Source organism: Diceros bicornis, chromosome X (assembly GCF_020826845.1).
Source record: "Diceros bicornis minor isolate mBicDic1 chromosome X, mDicBic1.mat.cur, whole genome shotgun sequence".
Taxonomy (NCBI): domain Eukaryota; kingdom Metazoa; phylum Chordata; class Mammalia; order Perissodactyla; family Rhinocerotidae; genus Diceros; species Diceros bicornis.
This window is the reverse complement of record NC_080781.1, coordinates 14,306,013-14,322,948: the sequence shown is the minus strand read 5'-3', so window position 1 is coordinate 14,322,948 and position 16,936 is coordinate 14,306,013. Positions and strand designations below refer to the sequence as shown.

Genomic DNA, 16,936 nt, shown 5'->3' with positions numbered 1-16,936 from the left:
ACCATCCCTTAGGACCTCAGAGTCCTCTGCTGAACCCTCTGCATGCAGTCAGCAGAGTGGAAAAGAAATAAACTGCAGAGGATTGTGTAGGAGCTTTTATATGCTCATCCTAGAGTGAAGCAACTGTCCCTCCTACATTCCACAGGACAGAACTCAGTCACATGGTCCCACCTAACTGCAAGGGAGGCTGGGAAATGTAGTCTAACTATGTGCCCAGTTGGAAAAGGGAAGGAGTTGGTGAACACCTTAGGCATTCTCTGCCATGCTCTGCCCAGATCGATCATCTCCTCTCTTCTGCTAGCTGTTCCACACCTGATGTCTGACTACAATAAGCAGAAGACAAAGCCCTGGACATGTCATTATAGGAGAAGATACAGACAGTTCCAGAAAGTGAGGACGTGGGTGTCTGCACTCGGCATCACTTCCACGATGGCACACATCCTCAGCCAGGCCTCCCCTGCCATCAGTAGAAGTCCACGCCACTCCAAGAATGAGGGCATAATGGCAGCCAGATGCTAAATTGTTCTTGCAGTGCTCCACGACATGAGTTAGGCCAGCCAAGCCAGAAAGCGGAGTGGCATTCTTCTGTCCTCATTTTCACCATGCATCCAGCTGATGGAATATTTACACTGGTTGAGTAGCCACAGGGGCTGGGTTTTATCCATCTTTATACCTATTTCCTTTACCCAAGCCCCCTGGTAATAATAATGATAAAATAACAACAAAATTAGTAGCATGAATGGCACAAACATATTAGCCCTTACTATGTATTCTGTGCATGTGCTACACACTGCTGGCACTGTCCATGGATTGATTCACTGAATCTTCACAACAGTTCTATGTGGTGAGTAATAATAGCATCCCATTTCACAAACAAGGACACTAAGCCACAGAGACTAAGAATTGGTCCATGGTCGCACAACTGGCAAGTGGCAGAACTCAGAGAATCAAAGGCCAACATATACTTTTACTAGAAAGACGACAGGGATTAGGAATGCATGACAAAGTCCCAGTCCCTCAGGGAGCAAACCTTGAACCTAAGCCTTCCTAAGTACAGGGCTTGATCCAACCAAGCTGACCAGGCCACAGAAAAGCGTACAGAGCAACTTGGAAAGAAAACAAAGTACAAGAAGAAGTAAAGGAGAGTGTCTCTTTGGTTTTTTGTTTTGTGAATTTTCCTTCTCACTCAACAGCCATTAAAACCTTCAAATTGACAAATCAGTCAAGAAAACCCAAAAGGGCTTCAAATCTACATTGACAAGCCAATACTCTTAATAGCCTGCCCTACTCATCGTCTTTACTCAAATATATTTGTCAGTGAATCCCATTTCTCACTATCACTTCCTACCCTATCACCAGCCTGAGATTCACTGGTCTTAGGATTTTGGGCAAAGGGTTAAAATAAAGCCACACAAGCAGCAACCTTACGCAATATATTTTTCTTCGTGCAATTGGATTAGTTTTAATTAGCAAAGGCTAAAACTTTGCCAGATGAGCACTAGTGACATCTGATACCTGAGCAGAGTTCCAACATCTCTTCTCTCACACTAAAGGCATTTAACCCAAGTGAAACTCTTAGAAAACCTTCCAGGGCATCCTTCCCTGTGTCTCTTCTTGGTTTGTCCACTTACCCCAACATTGCCCCAAACTTTGAAGCATCCAACTCTCCTGTTTATGAAGCAGAAAGCCCCATGACATCTCACGTGGAAAAGGATTTCTGCGGTATTTATCCATGCTGCGTTTTTCCCCCCTCGAAGTTCATCTCTAGACTCAAACTCTCAATGAACATGTGCCATCTTGCAATTGAAGCACTTCAGGAGTAAGGAAGGGGCTGGCTGAGACAGCAGAACTCTGATGCAAAATTAAAAAGGAAAATACAGCTTTACTCACATTATTAAAATATAAATACAGGCTCGAGGAACAGAGTCCAGATGCACGATGGAAAGAAATAGAAATATTGATGTTATATTCTAATGAACATTATGTCTCTCTGGCTGTCATGCTTCCTCATAGCTACTAGCTCTTCCCTCCCCTAGATGTGTGGTATTAGAAATCAAGAGTAGCTGAACTCTAGAATAGGGCTTCTTATTTTACAAATCTAAATGCACTTAGATAGAATAATCAGAAATCAAATTTTAAAGAACTTTCTTCGTCCTCCATCCAGTCTTCAAGCATCAGCATTAACTGAAAAAACAGTTACAAATCAGTATTTCCTGCTACTCAGAAATTTGCCTAAGAGTAACAAATTCATTCTTTTTCATGTCTTTTTAAATGTTATTTTAACTCTATCTTAGAAAAACTCCAACTTCTAAGTTACTCCTGGGACCTCTAAGGCCAGATTCTTATCCTTGTCCCCAACCGGCTCCTCCTTAAAGCTTGGCACCAAGATGTCATAAACAGCCCAGCACCATCAGACCAAAAGTGAGGAAACTCCACTGTTCCAATTTGTCTTGGAAATCCTATACATGCAATCACTAGTTCTTAGTCTGAGCCTGCTGAAGAGCCCAGAGTTTCCTCTGGAATCTTCTTTCTTCCATGCTTATATTCATACAATAGCCCGGTAGGGCGCCAGAGTTCAAATGGTCTCTTTCTTAACAGGGGTGTGGGTTACAAAGGTGAATACAGTTGTTAAAACTCATCAAACTACACACTTGAGATCTGTACATTTCACTGTGTAGAAATTATACCCACTTTGATTTTTAAGAAGAGTATCATTTAGAACCCCTTTTAAATTTTTCCAAGACAGCAAAATAAGAGTAATCAACAAGACTCTAGGAAAAGTGCCTACTTCCTCAACATTCGGAAGTGGCTTTACAAAACACATTAGACATATGTGAGAATGTGGTTTTGCTCCTGCTAGAAGGAGCACAACACATTGTAGGATGGTTTCCTTTGGAGCAAGTCTGGCGGAGTAAGAGGGGAGGAGGGCTTTCCTTTCCTTTTCAATTTTAGGCCGTTCTGTGTGGGTTGAATTGTCTAGCCCTAAACACAAAACAAAAAATGTCAACAGCTCTAAGTTGGATCCAATCACTTCTCATTACTTCCACCAAACCACTACCATCTCTCACCAGGATAATTGCAATAGCCTCCTGCTTGGTCTCCCTGCTTCTACCCCTGCCTGTCTCACAGTCTCTTCTCATCACAATAGCCAAAGTGATCCTTTTAAACTCTAAGTCAATCATGTTACTCCTAGGCTTAAAAGCTTCCAGTGAGTCCCCACTCCACTCAGAGTAAAAGGCAAAGTCCTCGCAATGGCCTACTAGATCCTACATGAGCCGCCCTCCACCCCACCTCCCTGGCTTCCTCTCCTCCCACTCTCCTCCTTGCTCACTCCACATCCACCACACTGGCCTCCTTGCCATCCCTCTATCAAACTAGGCATTCTCTCACCTCAGGGCCTTTGCACTAACTCTGGTTCCCTCTGCCAGAACACTCTTCCTCCAGTTATCTACATCATTAACCTCCTCACTACTTTCCATCTTCACTCAAATGGCAACCCCACTCCAATCCTCTAGATGCCCTCATCCTGCTCTAGTTTATTTTTATCCATAACTTACCACCTCCTAACATGCTTTGTAATCTCCTTAAATGTATTATGCTTGTTGTTTATGGTCTGTCTGTCTCCACTGTAAGCTCTTTGTAACTTTTTGTTCATTGATGAAACTCAAGTGCCTAGAATAGTGCCTGGCATATAATAAATGAATGAATCTGGATGATAAGATCATTGATCATTTTTTTTATTTCTATACTTCTCTGCATAACAAAAAGAGGCCACAAAGAACACAGAAATCTTAATAGGCATCTGACCATGTAGAGGGACATAGCATTGCTTGGTCAGCTGTCTCCTTCTCCCTGACACAGCATTTCAGAGATTCAGGCACAGGTTTTCACCTACTTGAAAAAAATTAACACCTGCCTCCCATTCTGTATAATCCAATTATGATATCAGTAAAATGATAGCCAATAATTGCCAGTGGCTCACCATGTGCCAGGCACAGTTCTCAGTGCCTGTACACCTTGACTCCTTCAGTCCTGTCAACATGCTGATGCAGTAGGTACTGTTTTTATCTCCATCCCATAACAGATGAAGAAAAATAAATATTCAGTAAATTGTCTAAAGTCATACAGCTTTGAAGGGGTGAGCCAGGATTTGAACCCATGCGGTCTGACTTCAGAGTCCACACTCTTAATCACATACTCCCTTGCTTCTCAACTAGATACTCCAGACACTTGCCAACCTTGCTCAAACTGAGCCTAAGCAAACTCCAAAGATCATGTATTACAAACCAAAGGACGTAAGGTTCTCACCGGGTATCCTAAAAGAAAGGAAGAGATAAGTACCCTGATTCTCTGCCTTTTATAAACCAGGCACTTTGGAGTCAGAGAAATGAACTCTAGGACCCAGAGAGTCCCCTTGCAGTCTAACGTTGCAGTCTTTCTATGGCCAAAACACCAAAGCTGATTCCCCAAAATAAACTCTTTATCCATTATATACAAGAAAATTTAAATGGCCCCTCTGATGGCTGTGAGTCCAGTTTGAGCTAGACTAACCTCATTTCCCTTTCGAGTAGGGTTATTAGACTGGGAGATCAAAGGAATGCTACAGACATATGGTATCTTGATTTCAGCAAACCATTTGACAATCGCTCATGATGATAGATCTTGTGGACAAGGTGAAGAAATGTGGTTTGAATGGGAAGGTAGGGGGAGCATTCGTGGCTGCTGCAACAATGGTACCCAAGGAATGTTGATTAACAGACATCAACCTGGAGGGACATTGCTAGTGCTGCCTGCCAATGGGCTCTGGCCTTGAGTCCATCTGAACAATAATTTTATCAAAGATGTGGGTGATGGGCTAGAATCATGTTTATGATGTCTGCAGAGAGCAAAATGCTGTGGGCAGTAGCTGACACATTGAATCAAGATTTTAAACCATCACCACTGATTGGAAATGAAAGAGCAAAGCAAGCAAGATTCAATTTAACTGAGAAGATGGGGGAGTCTTTTGAAATTTAAGTTCAAAATGCCACTTGCACAAATGGAATAAAGAGAGGAAACCTCGTGTAAAAGAACTGCCACTATAAAGGAAAGGAGTTTTTTGGGCCATAAGAGCAATAATGCACCAACATTGTCATGCAGTGGTTAAAACAACAAGGGCCACCTTAGTCCTAGTGGGGCATTCATATGAAGAAAGGAATGGGTCCATTCATGCTCTGCACCTGTGGCAAGGGGCTACCAGTGTGAGAGGGAAAAGGAAAATTGGCAGTAAGAAGCCTGGTTGAAGGAAGCTTAGAAGGGACCATCACAGTAACCTCTAGACACTTAAAAGATGTCCTGGATAAGAGTTTATAAGCAGATTCCACATGGCTCCAGACACCAGAATTAGGACTAAAAGGCTAGCATTACAAAAAGACAGATTTAGTCTCAGTGTAGATAAGGATTGTTTGAGAATGGGAACTATCTAGCAATAAAGTTGAGGGGGGGGGTGGCCACTTCCCACTCCCAGGAGTCTCAAAGGGCATGGAAACCGAATGAGCTGCCATTTGAGACATCTTTTTTTAAAAAAAAGTCCCACCCTGGGTGGGAGGTTGGATTTGATGGGTGTGAAGATCTTTCCCAACTCTAAGATCCCAAGATTCTCTAACTCTTGTTAAATTCATTTTATTCTTGGTTAATTTCACTTGGAAGGACTTAGGCACTTCCTCATTAAGTAATTTTTCAGCATATGGATGCCCAGGTCCTCAGATTCCTATTTCAGTACACCCAAACCTTCTCATGTTCATTAGTGGATTGAGGGATGGACATTAATGTCAGAAACAAAAACTGATCGTGCCTGTCTTAGTCATTCACCAAGATGAGCTAGACAGGGTCTCTGCCCTTTGTGGGCTTGCAGTCTGGTAGGAGAGTTCTCTCTCCAAAACCTTGTTTCAACAAATTTAGACCTTAGAATGAGAGCCTTAGATTCAGAAATAATTTCTACCTCATTATTTTTTATTTTCATTTATTATCAAGATATGATTCATGAGGAATTCTTGATGCAAAAAGAGCTTTCAGGAATTTTTGTGATTGATGGTTTGTTCCAGGCATACTCTTCCCATGATTTTTTAACGTAGTGTCCAACAAAATCTTGTGTTTCACAATTTTTTTTTTTTTTAAAGATTTTATTTATTTTATTTTTTCCCCCCAAAGCCCCAGTGGATAGTTGTATGTCGTAGCTGCGCATCCTTCTAGTTGCTGTATGTGGGACTCGGCCTCAGGATGAACGGAGAAGTGGTGCTTCGATGCGCACCCGGGATCCGAACCCGGGCCACCAGCATCGCAGCGCGCGCACTTAACCACCAAGCCACAGGGCCGGCCCTGTTTCACAATTTTTAATAGAGTAAAAAGAAATTAAACTGAACTGTCAAAACAAAATGCCAACTACATTTAAATTGTCTTTGTCTCTAAAATTTCAAAGTGTAATATGAAATCAATGAATCCTTAAGACTCTTGGGTTAACATGGGACAATAGGAGAGATTTCATATGTCATTGCAATTTAAACATAACGTCCATTAAAGGTACACTAGAAGCTCTGAGACTGAAGACATTTCTGAGAGCTTATGTGGAATTTACACTTTCCTGACTGCATTGTGTAGAAAAGACCTCCACAAACAGGAAGAAAGAAATCTTCATTGTTACCATCTTAGCAATATCAGCCCAACAGAATCTCAAGGATTTCCTAGGTAAAGTAGTTCGGTAGTTTTGAGTTAAAAGCCCAATCCAGTACAACAAGAAAAGTCAAGAAATAAATGTGTTGCTGTTACCGGTTATGAGGAAATTACAACCATGAATTATTAACTTTTCAAAGATTACTTTCTTCTCAGTTGTTCTGTGATGGGTTTAAAAGCAGCTTTCAATAGAGCTGTTAGAATCTCATAATGTCTCTGAGAAACTTGCTGAGAAGAGACAGGAGGGAAAGAAACCTAACCACAGTTACTAAAACATCCAAAAAAGCATATTAACCAGACTGGAAAGGGTTTTTACGAGTGGCCGAATGAACAGAATGGGGAGGAAAAGGATTATCCTTCCAAAAGCAGAATGAACCCATGATTAGTGTTACCATACCAACACAAAATGATTAATTTACCCAATGTGTTACTTCCTAGTTTCTTTCTCAGTTGAGCAGTTTCTATGTCTGCTCTGGCTGTAATCATGCCTCTCAAATAGGGAGTTTGGATCTCCTGGGGCTGTCTCTGACCCCATTCCACAGGACAATAAACAGTATTCTCAAAGGCTGGCCAATGGAACATTGAGGAATGTTGAGTTCCTTGAGTTCCTTCCATGCCCTTTCTCACCCCTGAAGCACTGAAGATCTCCTCTAAAGGGTAGTAAGTTATTTCCAGACCCACTACAGAGTGTCTGGGAGGGGCCGGGAATGTGGCTAATATAACAATCCTGGGGAAAATAGTTTAAGGAAAAAGAGTGAGCAACACCACCTCTATGATACTCCCAGCCCTAGGTCTTTGCCCTCACAGTTCAAAAATTAAACAATTGTTTTGGTCTGGGTTCCCCCAGACCCTGTGAGTGTGAGTACAAGTTCACGAGCAAGTAGTTTATGCGGGAGATGTCCCCAGAAACCACCCATAGGTGAGTGAGAAAGTGAGATGGAGAAAGGAAGGCAGAGAATACATGGTGTGTTATCAAATAAGCCACCACTGTGGGCAACTGGAGCTCAATCCTACTGGGGAATCCTGAGGGATAGTGTAGAACATGTGCCCGAGTTCTCTCATCCAAGGAGCAAGGAAGCTGGGGCATTCATCCACCAATGCCATGTCCATCATTGGCTGAGTGCTGCTTCAGGGGCATTAACTCACTGGCGCTCCTGGCCTTCCCTATGTGCAAGACCGAGCGTGGTCCCTTAGCCAGAAAAAAAACCCTAGGCAGAGTCACAGGAGTTTGCAATAGGCAGCCTTCAGCATGAGAGCCAACACTGTCTACTGTTCAGAATGAGAAAAGCTAAGATAAAGGTTAGCACAGAGTTCTAGAAAACTCATAGGTGGGGAGTGGTGGGCAAGGAATCAAGGACACAGAAAAGATGATGTGTCAGTCAAGTATCAAAGAATGAGTAGGGGGCCAGCCCAGTGGCATAGTGGTTAAGTTCATGTGCTCCGCTTCGGCAGCCTGGGGTTCACGGGTTCAGATCCCGGGCGCAGACCTACACACCGCTTATCAAGCCATGCTGTGGCAGGCGTCCCACATATAAAGTAGAGGAGGATGGGCACAGGTATTAGCTCAGGGCCAATCTTCCTCAGCAAAAAGAGGAGGATCGGCAATGGATGTTAGCTCAGTGCTAATCTTCCTTACCAAAAAAAAAAAAAAAGAATGAGTAGGAATTAGCTAGTGAAATGTTCCAGAAGGAAAGAGTAGTATATACATAGGCATGAAGAATGAGAAAGTCTGGCAAGTTGGGGAACTCCCAATAGTTCAGTATGACTGGATTGGGTTGGAAGGTGGAGAAAGCAGGGAGGGACATTGGGTAGAAGAGCAAGAGATGAAGCTTGTCAAGTGGACAGAAGCATATTGAGATGGGCCTTGATTTTAATACAGTAATGCCCCTGGATTTGTGCAGCAATGCATGGAAGAAAAGTCTAGTGCTTAGGAACATAGTTGGTGGACTCAGGCTTGGATCCTAATTCTAGACTCCAGCATTTTCTAGCTGTTGCTACCTGGAGCAAGTTGCTAACCCTCAGTAGAGTGGGAAAATAATAGTACCTCTCTCATAGAGTTATTGTGAAGATTAAATAAGGTAATTCACATAAAAATCTTAGCACAGGGCCTGACACATAACTCAATAAATGTTAGCTAAAAATCAATCCACTCAATAGATGACAAAGGTGTCACTGCAGTGCAATGGGGAAATGATGGTCTCTTCAGTAAGTGGCAATGGATCAACTGTGCAACTATATGGAAAAAAATTAATCCTGCCCCCCCCACACCATTTGCAAATATCAGTTCCATATGAATCATGGATCTAAATGACAGAAGCAAAACGAAAAACTTCTAGAACATAGGAGAATATCTCCATGACCTTGGAATCAGTGAAGAATGAGAACAAACAGAACAGAACACAAAAAACACTAACCATAAAGAAAAGGATTGATAAATCGGACTACATAAAAATAAGAACTTCTGCTCATCAAAAGATAACACTAAGAGAGTGAAAAGGCAAGCCACAGAGTAAGAGAAGGTATTTGCAATACCTAGAGCTCACAAATGACTCATATCTACAATATATAAAGAATTCCTACAAGGCAATAAAAAAAAAGATACAAAGAACCTTAGTGAAAAAGGAGCAAAGGCCTTGAACAGGTAATTCACAAAAGAGAATACCCAAATGGTCAAAAATATATATGAAAAGGTGCTCAATCTCACAAGCCATCAGAGGAATGCAAATTAAAACCACAATGAGATTTTTACTACCCATTCACCAGAGTAGCTACAATTAAAAAAACAATACCAGTGTTGGTGAAGATATGGAGCAACTGGAACTTTCATATACTTCTGGGAGGATAAATTGGTACAATCAGTTTAGAAAACTGTTAGGCAGTAGCTATTAAAGCCAAACATATCCATCCCCTTTGATCCAGCAATTCCACTTTTAGATATATACCAAACAGCTGTGTATACATACGCTCATCAAAAGGCATGTAGAAAAATGTTTGTAGTAATAGCCCCAAACTGGAAACAACCCAACGTCCATCATCAGGAGCATGATCAACAAATTGTGGTATATGCACGCAATGGAATTTTATTCAGCAACAGGAATGAACAATCAACTGTATATGCAACAACAAGGAAGAATCTTACAAACATAATGTTGGGTGAACAACGCTAGATACTAAAAAGTATATACCATATGACTCCACTTACATACACTTCAAAAAGAAGAAAATCTCATCGATGGAGGTGGAAATCAGAACAGTGGTGACCTTTAGGGAGTGGGACAGAGACTGGTAAAGGGCCTGAGGGGGATATTTCAGGATACAGTAACGTTTTATTTCTTGATCTGGGTGATGGTTACATGAGTTGCCCACTTTGTGAAAATTAACCAAGCTATACATTTATGGTCTGTGCACTTTTCTGTAAGATTGTTAAACTTTAATATAAAACTTACTTTAAAACTCAGTAATTAAATATAATCAACAGCAACAAAAAAGCCAACTGCATTAAAACGTCTAAGGATGAACAGCTTGGGGTCGAGGCCCATGAAGTAATTCCAAAGTCTCGGGTTTTAGTGACTGAAAAGCTGGTCTTACTTCAAGTTTATGATCATAAATCTCAGAAGGCTCTCAACACAGCCGAGTAATCCCCCTACACTTCCTTACTGCAGCCATGTTCCCTCCCTGAGACAACATTAACACCTAGCCTTCTCTCCTCATATTACTGTCACCCTCTCAGCTGATGACCTCACTGCGTACTTCACAGAGAAAAGAGATTGTAATCATCTACGAACACCCCATCCCACCGCCATCAGTTCACCAGCCCACTTGCCCCTGTCCATATCCTCCACCTTCCCTCCCGTTCCCAAGGGTGCTCTGATCCCTTCCCCTCTCAGCTTCTCAAGGACTTCCATAATTATCCAATGCTTTCTCTAGCATCACCAATCCCCCCCCCCAGGGAATCTAAACGGGCCTAAATACTAACGCCTTATAAGAAAATCTCCCTTGACCCTGTACTCCCCTCCAGCATGGCTCCACTTCTCCACTCCCCTTCAGAGCAAAACTCCTTACAGGAGTTGTCTATGGTTGCTACCTCCTCTTCCTCTCCTCCTGCGCTCTCTTCATCCCCTCTTATTCCGCCTTCATCTCCACCCCTCCACTCAAATGGCACCTATCAGGGCCACTACCTGCTTACAAGTTACCAAACTCAATGGTCTCATCTCAGCGCACATCTCACTATCAGAAGCACTTGACCACATTGACTTCTCCTCCATTCTTGAAACAACTTCCCCCGGCTTCCATTATACCACACTCGCCTGATGTTCCTTCTAGCTTGCTGGCTGCTCTTTTGCAGCCTTTCTCCTCCTCTACTAAACTTCCAAAGTTGGACTGCCCTAGGCTAAGTCCTGGCTCCCTTTTCTTTACTATCTACGTTGTCCCTAGCTCCAAGGCTTCACATACCATCTTTACCCTTATGTCTCACATTAATGTCTCCAGCCTGGACCTCTCTCTTGAGTTCTGAACTCACACATTTAATTGTCTAAGACACATAAGGCATCTCAAGTTAACACGGCACAAATAGAAAACTATTGATTACATCCCTCTCTACAATAAAATTTCCACTCTTCCCCTAGCCTTATCCATCTCTAGAAATGGTACCACCTTCTATGAGTTGTTTAAACCAAAAAAACTAGAAGTCATCCATAATTTTTTTTTCCTCTCACACCCTGTACCCAATCCAATTAGTAAGTCCTGTCAATTCTATTTCCAAAATGAATTCAGAATCCAACCACTTCTCACTGTCTCCATAGCTACCTCCCTAATCCTAGCCACCATCACCAGTCACACTGTCTAAGTGGTCTACCAGCCTTCAGACTTGCCTCCAGAGTGACTTCACTAAAGTGTATGTCAGATCATGTCACCCCTGCAAAAACCACCCCAGCCTGACTCAGGGCAACAGGAAGCAACTGTCCAAGGATGAAGCAGCAAGTAGATCGCACAGGGAATGGTGATCCAGGTGGGAAGGCTATACAGGGGATATGGAGGCACCCAAACACCTTCAAACAGGAGAAAAAGGAATGTGGGTCACTTTTAGGCTTCCTCTCCCTTTGAAACTCCCCTAGGCCTTGAGCAATGCTAAAGGGAGATGCATAATGTAGCAGATGCCCCTGGTACTCCATCCATAGCCCCTCTGCCCTCCCCAGAGGACCCCTGCAGACATTCTTGTACACACCACAGGCTTTTTGCATCTCTCTACCTGGCCCCAGGAGCATGCTGAGCCCACAGTTGGGGAAGCTCCAGGAGCCAGGGAGTTCACTCCAGGTGCCACTTTCCATCAGTGAAGGGGGGAAGTTGGTGGATAAATACTCCAGCTTCCTCACCCCTCAGTGGAACACTCCTGAGGTGTGTGCTGGATGCATCCTGGTTGTCCACTGTGGTAACCAGCTCACAACGTGCATGAGCTTTCCTCCCTCCCCTGTCTCACCTACCCACTCCCTCCCTGTGCTTCCTGGGATCCCCTCTCAGATAAGCTACTGGCACAGAAATCCTTGTCTCTGCCTCCGCATGTTGGGAAACCCAAAGGAAGACACATAATGTTGTGCTTTTCCTCCCAACGGTAATGCCTTTTATGACATCAAACGAAAACAATTCCATCCTCAGTTTATATGGACAACAGAAGAGAGAGGTCTGGACACAGAATGTGGAGACAATGTTTTTAAAAAATTTAAAAATAATAGGAGATGTTAAGTCCATCCCTGGGTATTATATTAGCCCCATTTTTATTTCTTTATTCATATATAAATATGCATAGAGTATATATTCATCAACTGTATGCACACACTAAAAATCTTCTTTTTTCTCCATTAACCATTTGTTTGTACTCCAAACAGTTAAAAGGACTTGAAAGGACTGTGTTCAATTCCGGGTACATAACTGCCCACCGCTGCCTCTGAAGAAAGAGGGGAGAAGAGGACACATTCTGCTCCAGAACTGAGTTTCACTTGTGTGAAATCGAATTTAAGGAGCGGTGTGTCACACACGCACACACACACACACACACACACACACACACACACACACGGGAAATGTACGTAACACTCAACAGTCTGCAAAACTTCCCTCCAGTTCTTTTGAAGTGAAATCACCACTCACCCCAACCGCACTCCCCAGATATCAGCGCTGTTGAAAGTGAAGGGCCTGTCCCCGCTGTGTGGTTTGGGGTAAAAGGGAGGCAGGATTAAAGCGCTCATTTCAAGTCCCAAAAGTAAAATACGACTTGGCCTACGGCAGTCCTAATTCTTTCCAGAACTCATCCCCGGAATTGCCCTTTTAAACAACCAGTGATTAACCCAACTCTGGGTCTTTTATAGCTGCGAAAACCGATCGCGCACATCATTTACTCATTATGCTTATTATTATTGTTATTGCAGAAAAGCAGTGAATTCCCGAGGCGGGGTTCAAAGGGTTTTTGGGGGGCCGGGGGAAAATGCGCGAGCGGGGACGGTCGGGGAGGAGGCTGGGCTGGGTTGCAGGGCAGAGGTGCCCGGAAATCCCCGGGGAAGGATGCAGCGAGAGCGCCCCCGCCCCGCGCGCTCCGCGGCCACCGCGCACCGGCGCAGCTGCTGCAGCAACCGGGGAAGCTTCTTATGTAAGTCAGAGCCGCTGACATCACCTTCGCCGCGAGCGTCGCAGCCGGACTAGGCGCCAAAGGATCAGCGCGCCAGCCTAGTACCCCCGCCCACCGTCCGGTCGTTCCTAAATGATTCCGCCACCGCCAGATTTGGCTGATCGTGCTCCAGGGGACCCTCCTGAGCGCCTCTCGGAAGGCAGATGACACAGAATGACATTTATTGGGAGCCCTAGGGTGTCGGAAGAGTGCAGTTAACGGTCAGCAAAGATGCCTAGGTGTTTCCACACGCGGGTGGATTTGGGTGACAGTACACGGTGGAGGGGGGGCCCTCCGGGATTCTCGGAGGACACTTGACACAGACAGCCATTTAATAGGAACCCTGTGCTGTTCAGGGCAGAAAAGATGCCCAGGGGTCTCACCGGTCGGGCCCAGGACACTCCTCCCTCCACGCCCCTCTCCACAGCCCCTCTGGGCCACAATGTTGGAGCAGAGCGCTTCGGAGTTCACTCCAGGAGGCGTGCGGCACCGCGCTACGTCGCACACGAGCGCAAAGCACAAGTTCGGGGCTCGGCGCAGCCCTTGAGGACACAGTAAAAGTGACAAAACCGCCACGGCGTTGCAGAAGCCCCAAAAGGACACTCACTACTCCTTGAGCCCCTCCAAATACCCATGGGGGGGCTATAGGGCTCAGGGCTGGGCTGCTGGAAACCACAGAAGTTGCACCGACCCCCCGCTCCCCGGGAGGGACGGGGAAGGCGAACCCCGGAGGCGAATGACAGAACCCTCTGCCTCCTGTGTCCCCATAAACGCTCCCTCTCAGCCCGAAGCTGCCTGGGAGTTCCGAGGCCGCCCCTTTAACTTTCTCGCATCCGCGTCTGCATCCGTGCATCGGAGTCCAGCCGGAACTCGTGGCACCCGGAGGACTGGGTTGGGTCCCAGGGGAGGGGAGGGGTGGGGAGGCAAGAGTAAGGTGCAAGCTGCAGCGGGCGCGGCGCCGCGGGGCTGGGATTGCGGCGACCGGGGAGGGCGCGAGGGTGCGGCGTAGGAGCGGAGCGCCAGGCGGGCGGACGGCGCGGGTACTCACGCACTGCCTCCTGCTTGGGGTCCAGCGTGCCGAGGACGCGCTGCACGCCGCCGAGCTTGCCCTGCAGCGCCCAGACGCGGCGGTGGGTGAGCTGGATGTCGCTCTCGAGCTCCTGGAAGAGGCTGCACGCGTGCCGGGCCATGTCTGAGAGCTGCCGGAGGACGCGGGCCAGCGCGGCGTTGCTGACTGCGCACAGGTCCAGCATGAGCAGCACGGCCGCGGCCGCCGCCGAGGACGCCTCGCCAGCCGCGGCCGCCGCCTCCGGGACCCCCGCCAGGCTCTCCTCGCCGGCCGCGGGTGCCTCTCCGTGCGGCGGCTGCGCCTGGTCGGTCGGCCCGGGCAGCGGCGGCGGCGGCGGCGGCCCGGGAGGCGCAGGGGGCGCCCGGGGAGGATCCTCCGGCCCCGGCGCCACGGCCTCGTCCCGTCGGCCGGGCGGCTGCAGGGGCGGCGGCGGCTCAGCGCTGCCTGCGTTCGCGTCCTCCGCCGGGCGCCGCTGCCGGCACAGCCACTGCGGCTCCACGATCCTCTTGGCGAAAGGCATCCCGCACAGCCGGGCCGCGACTTTCTCGTCTCCTCAAAGCGCCCCTTGCGAGCGGGCAACCCGGCGCGCCCACCTGGGCGGAGAGGGGGCAGGAGTCGGGCAAAGGCGCGATCGGGCAGTCGGGATACTCAAGGGGCTCCTCCGCTCACCTGGCCTCCTCCTTTTCCCCGCCCTCCCCCTAGCAAATCAGTCCAGCCGGTCCTCCTCCCGATGCACCGTTCCCTGGGGTGGATGACAAGCGTGGGGCACAGAAATCTCGGGGTGCGCCTGGGCTCTCCTCACTTGCTTCCAACCCGGGTCGGCTGGCTCAGCTCCATCATTCCTGCGCTCGCCGCCGCCGCCCCGGCCGCTGCCGCCGCGACCGCCTCTATAAATGGGTGTGTGTGTGTGCGTGTGTGTGTGTGTGTGTGTCTGGGTGGGTGGGTGTGAGCGTGTGCGCGCGCCTCAGTTTGAAAGTACCCCGGCGCAGGCCTCTCCCCGCGCGCCCCTCGGCCGCTCCGGGGAGCGATTGCGCCCGGGATCTCTCTCCCTCTCTGGGCGGGGAGGAGGTTTCGGAAAGGCGCTTTGAAAACCCGGAGAGAGGAATCCGCCTCCAGCCCGGGCGCAGGAGGCGGTGCGGGGGCGGCGGGGCGGACGCAGGGCGGGGGGAGGCCGGGGCGAGGGGGGCGCAGAGCCCTGTGCGGCCGCTGGGAGTCACTGGTGGCCTCGCCGCTCGGGGCGCATTCCGACGCAAAGCCACTTCGTCGCATCCAAGGAGTTAGAATTGAGACTGTCAGCGTGGTGGGGGCGGGGAGTCCTCAAGTTGGAGTTGGGGGTGTGGGTAGCGAGCGCAGAGGCAGGAGGGTGGAGTATTGGGGATGCGGCAGATTTGGCGTGTTGGAGCAAGTCGCCTAGCCGAATTCCAGCTCTGAGCAAGTCCTTTGGGTTCTCAGCAGGGAAAACTGGGCTGCCCCTCGAAGTGCCCTGGGCTCTGTGAGCGCAGTGAGACCGCTGGGGAGGGTGACGCGGCGCGGGCGCATCCTAGTGCGGCCACAGTGGCCAGGGTGCTGTTTATACCCCTTCCTGGGCATCACTCGGCCTCTTGCGCTGGGCCAGGTCTCTAGAGTATATTATGAATGAGACCCAAACCACCAATGAGCAAAGACCCCAGAAAACTGCTTGCAAAACTCATTGACACGTTAGGTGAGATAAGCCGGATTACCTCCCTGTCACTCTTCTGTGCAGATCATACACGGGGATTTTCAAGTTCTCCATCAGAAAGATGATGATTCACAGAAGAAAGGAAAGTTTTCCCCTTCAGTTAACTGAAAGGTATAATTTCTAAAAAGGCACGTTATTTCTATTGTGGCAGTCTGCAGGCCGGATGCTGTCAGCCTAAAACCTAAAGAAGAGTTTGGGAAATGTTAATAAAATACATGCTTTCATCCCTCCAAAAAGAATACTGTAAAAATATTTTTTATTTTAAAGCCACAAGCCAGATCTTGGGAATGCAGCCTTCATTTCATGTGTCTAAAGAGAACATGGAAAAAATATGTTTTATGGCAACAATAAAGTCCTCCAGACCTGCGGTGGGGTCTCCTCTCCTCTCTGCCCGCCTTTAGTGGGAGCCTGCACAGGGCCCCACAGTCAGCCCTTTGGATTGGCCCACACTTTGGTTATAAAGGCTTCAACAGACCCTTCTCTTATTCTACCTAAAAAAATAACATTTTTGGCAGAGGAATGTCCTTGTTCATAAAAGATCCAGGCTGGGGATTTGGGGGTAAAGGGTCATGATGTCTGCAAGGTACACATAAATGGCTCGTAACAACGACAACAACAACAACAATAGTAATAATGTATATATACAAAAAAGAAAACGTGGCAAAATGTGCAAAATAGTGAGTCTAGGTGAAGAGCGTACTGGGATTCATCGTGCATTTCTTGCAACTTTAAATTTGGTTTTGTTTCCAAATAAAAAGTGAAAAAAAGAATATTTTGGAAA

At 47.1% G+C, this 16,936-nt stretch overlaps 1 protein-coding gene across 1 annotated transcript in view; it reads right to left on the bottom strand.

The window, feature by feature from the left end:
- NHS (NHS actin remodeling regulator) overlaps nt 1-15,255 on the bottom strand; it is a 336,002-nt gene extending 320,747 nt beyond the window's left edge. Inside the window, exon 1 of the mRNA XM_058535507.1 lies at nt 14,415-15,255. Coding sequence (XP_058391490.1) covers nt 14,415-14,955 — 541 coding nt within the window. The 5' untranslated portion in view covers nt 14,956-15,255. The remainder of the gene's footprint in view (nt 1-14,414) is intronic.
- Between the last annotated feature and the right edge of the window lie 1,681 nt (nt 15,256-16,936).